At 55.2% G+C, this 2500-nt stretch overlaps 1 protein-coding gene across 1 annotated transcript in view; it reads right to left on the bottom strand.

Annotated features, from left to right (window-relative positions):
* The window catches only part of vps13b (vacuolar protein sorting 13 homolog B), a 330552-nt gene that overhangs the window by 102069 nt on the left and 225983 nt on the right, over window positions 1-2500 (bottom strand). The window contains exon 33 of the mRNA XM_076281294.1: window positions 2183-2386. Within this exon, the coding sequence (XP_076137409.1) occupies window positions 2183-2386 (204 nt within the window). The remainder of the gene's footprint in view (window positions 1-2182; window positions 2387-2500) is intronic.

A 2500-nucleotide genomic window follows, 5' to 3' on the forward strand; every position in this document is an offset into this window, starting at 1 on the left:
ACACACACACACACACACACACACACACACACACACACACACACACACACACACACACACACACACACACACACACACACACACACACAGTAACTGTGTGCTGAAGGGTCTGCATATTAGCATGCATAGCGTCATGGAAGAGGCGGAGGGCAGGCAGGGCTGTTTGCTCCCGTCTGGGCTGCTGAGTTTTGACACGGCCATTTCAACACCGCGCAGCAATATTTGCTAATGTGGCGGGAGAGCCGGGACCACAGGAGTCAGAGCGCACACACACACACACACACACACACACACACACAGGCTCTCTCTCGCACACAAACACACACAGGCTCTCTCTCGTGCACACACACACACAGAGGCTTTTACATACACACACAGAAATACTTACTTACCGTCACACTCATACATTTATAATCATACTCAAATATGGACACATAGACACACACACGCATACCCATTATCACACTTCCATATAAACATACACACACAAGCAGGAACACACACACACATGCCTATACACATCCCCCTCCCTTTCATACACACACACACACACTAATGGCACGTTGCAATGTGAGTGGAGGTGATGGATCTCAGAGCTGGGTTTCTGGTGTGCTGGCCACAGGGAGAGCCTTGCTTTATGGCTGCCCCTCACTGCCATGGCAGCGGTCAGGCCCGAAAACAGGAAAGCGTCGACACGGGGGCCAAAGCTACTGGACAGCGAGGAGGAGGGTGGGAGAGGAGAAGAGGAGAGGAGGAGAAGGGGGGGTAAAGGGGAGTCATGAGAACGATTTTAATTTCAATAATGCCGATTCCTTGGGGTCCGACGGGTTCCCAAGCTAGCTAGTGACCGACGAAACCTGGCAGGCGGCCCCTGCATCCCAACATGCAGAAGGTGCTGCGGGAGACTCCAACATGACCACTGCTCTGACCTCCTCCCTCTCCCACTCTTTCCCCAACCCGTGTCCCCCTCACAATGAACAACTCTGGCAGGTTCTCAGCCAGTTAACCCCCCCCACCCCCCACACACACACACACACACACACACACACACCACTCTTCAGTGCTGCGATAAAGCTTTGGGCCTCGACTAAAACACCGCTCCAGAAACCTCTGTGACCCCACCCCCCACCTCCACCCCCCATCCTCTCCTCATCTCAATCAGGAAGGGGAGGGGTGAGGGGGTGCTGTGTGTGTGTGTGTGTGGGGGGGGGGGGGGTTATATTTTTAGTTGATGGGGAACGAATCTGGAATCCTGGCCGGGGACTGTGTGATTTTTGGGCCCGCTCCTTGTCAAAACACAGAGTGGAAAGCGTCGGCGAGCCAAACAGGCCGTTAAACTTTTGTGCTTGTTTAAGCTCCCGGCGTCATAAAAAAATGACAGCCCGGGTAATTACGATACTCGGCGGAGGAGCGGAGCGCCGAGCCCGGCGCGCTGGAGAGGTCCACCTCGTGAGCGCGAGCGGGACGGAACCGGGGGCCCGTTGGGCGCGAGCTCTCCGGCTCGTGGGAACGAGCTTGAAGTCCATTTGGATGAGACGGCGTAAAAAATCGGGTGAAGTATGTGTGTGTGTGTGCTTTGTATCGGCAAGCCGTTGATGGACAAGTGATGTTTGGGGTCAGATAGATTTCACTGAGGGATTTTATAACACTTAGCCGTTTAAAAGCACTGCGTGGCTCTGCTGTTGTTAGGCCAGCTCTGTCCAGCTCCCACTCTGCCCTCTCTCTCTCTCTCTTGTGTGCGCTCGTGTTTGGTTGCTGAGAGCGCTTCCTGCCGGAATGACCTCATGACTGCGGCCGAGAGGACTGGAGCAGGACTCCCTGAGGTCTCGTCTCGGAGACTTTAATGGCGACACAGATCACGGGGTTCACGAGGCTCAGAGCTGGCGGAAGTTCAGCTTAGCTCAGCGCGCCCTGCCATGGACGAACATGTCCATCTTTCACACAATCATCATCCACACCATCAGTGCTGACCAGGAGGACCAGGAACACGTCCGCAAGACATCATGAGGTCTGACTGGGGACCCAACTGGACCCAACTGGATCCCTACCAGATTAGGCTCAGATTACAGCCAGATGTGGACCAGAACAGGGTCATATGAGGGTCATATGAGGGTCAGAGTTCAACCAGCATCTCCTCTCCTCCACCATCCAACACCACACTCACCCCAACTAGCCCCATTACCTGCTGGCCATGTTCCACTCCAGCGCGGGATTCTGGGAGTTCCTCTCCCCCTCGGCGGGCGAGCCTCCTTTCCCCGCGTCCTTCTCGGGCCGGAGCTGCTCCCAGCGGGCCGTGCCGATGTTGATGGACTGCAGGTCCAGCTGGTACTGCCGGTCCTCCACCTCAGAGCCCGGGTCTCGCAGGATGCCCAGGTTCATAGCTCTCCTGATGGGGAGAGAAGAGAAGGTCAGAGAAGGTCAGTGGGAAGGTCAGTGGGATTAATACAGAAACTGTGGGAGAGAGAGAAAAAGATAAAGAGAGATAGAGAGAGAGAGACAG

This window comes from Alosa pseudoharengus, unplaced genomic scaffold (assembly GCF_046254945.1).
Source record: "Alosa pseudoharengus isolate Yale_2024_CS ecotype anadromous, Long Island Sound unplaced genomic scaffold, YU_APseudo_1.1 YU_APseudo_1.1_scf_12, whole genome shotgun sequence".
Lineage (NCBI taxonomy): Eukaryota > Metazoa > Chordata > Actinopteri > Clupeiformes > Clupeidae > Alosa > Alosa pseudoharengus.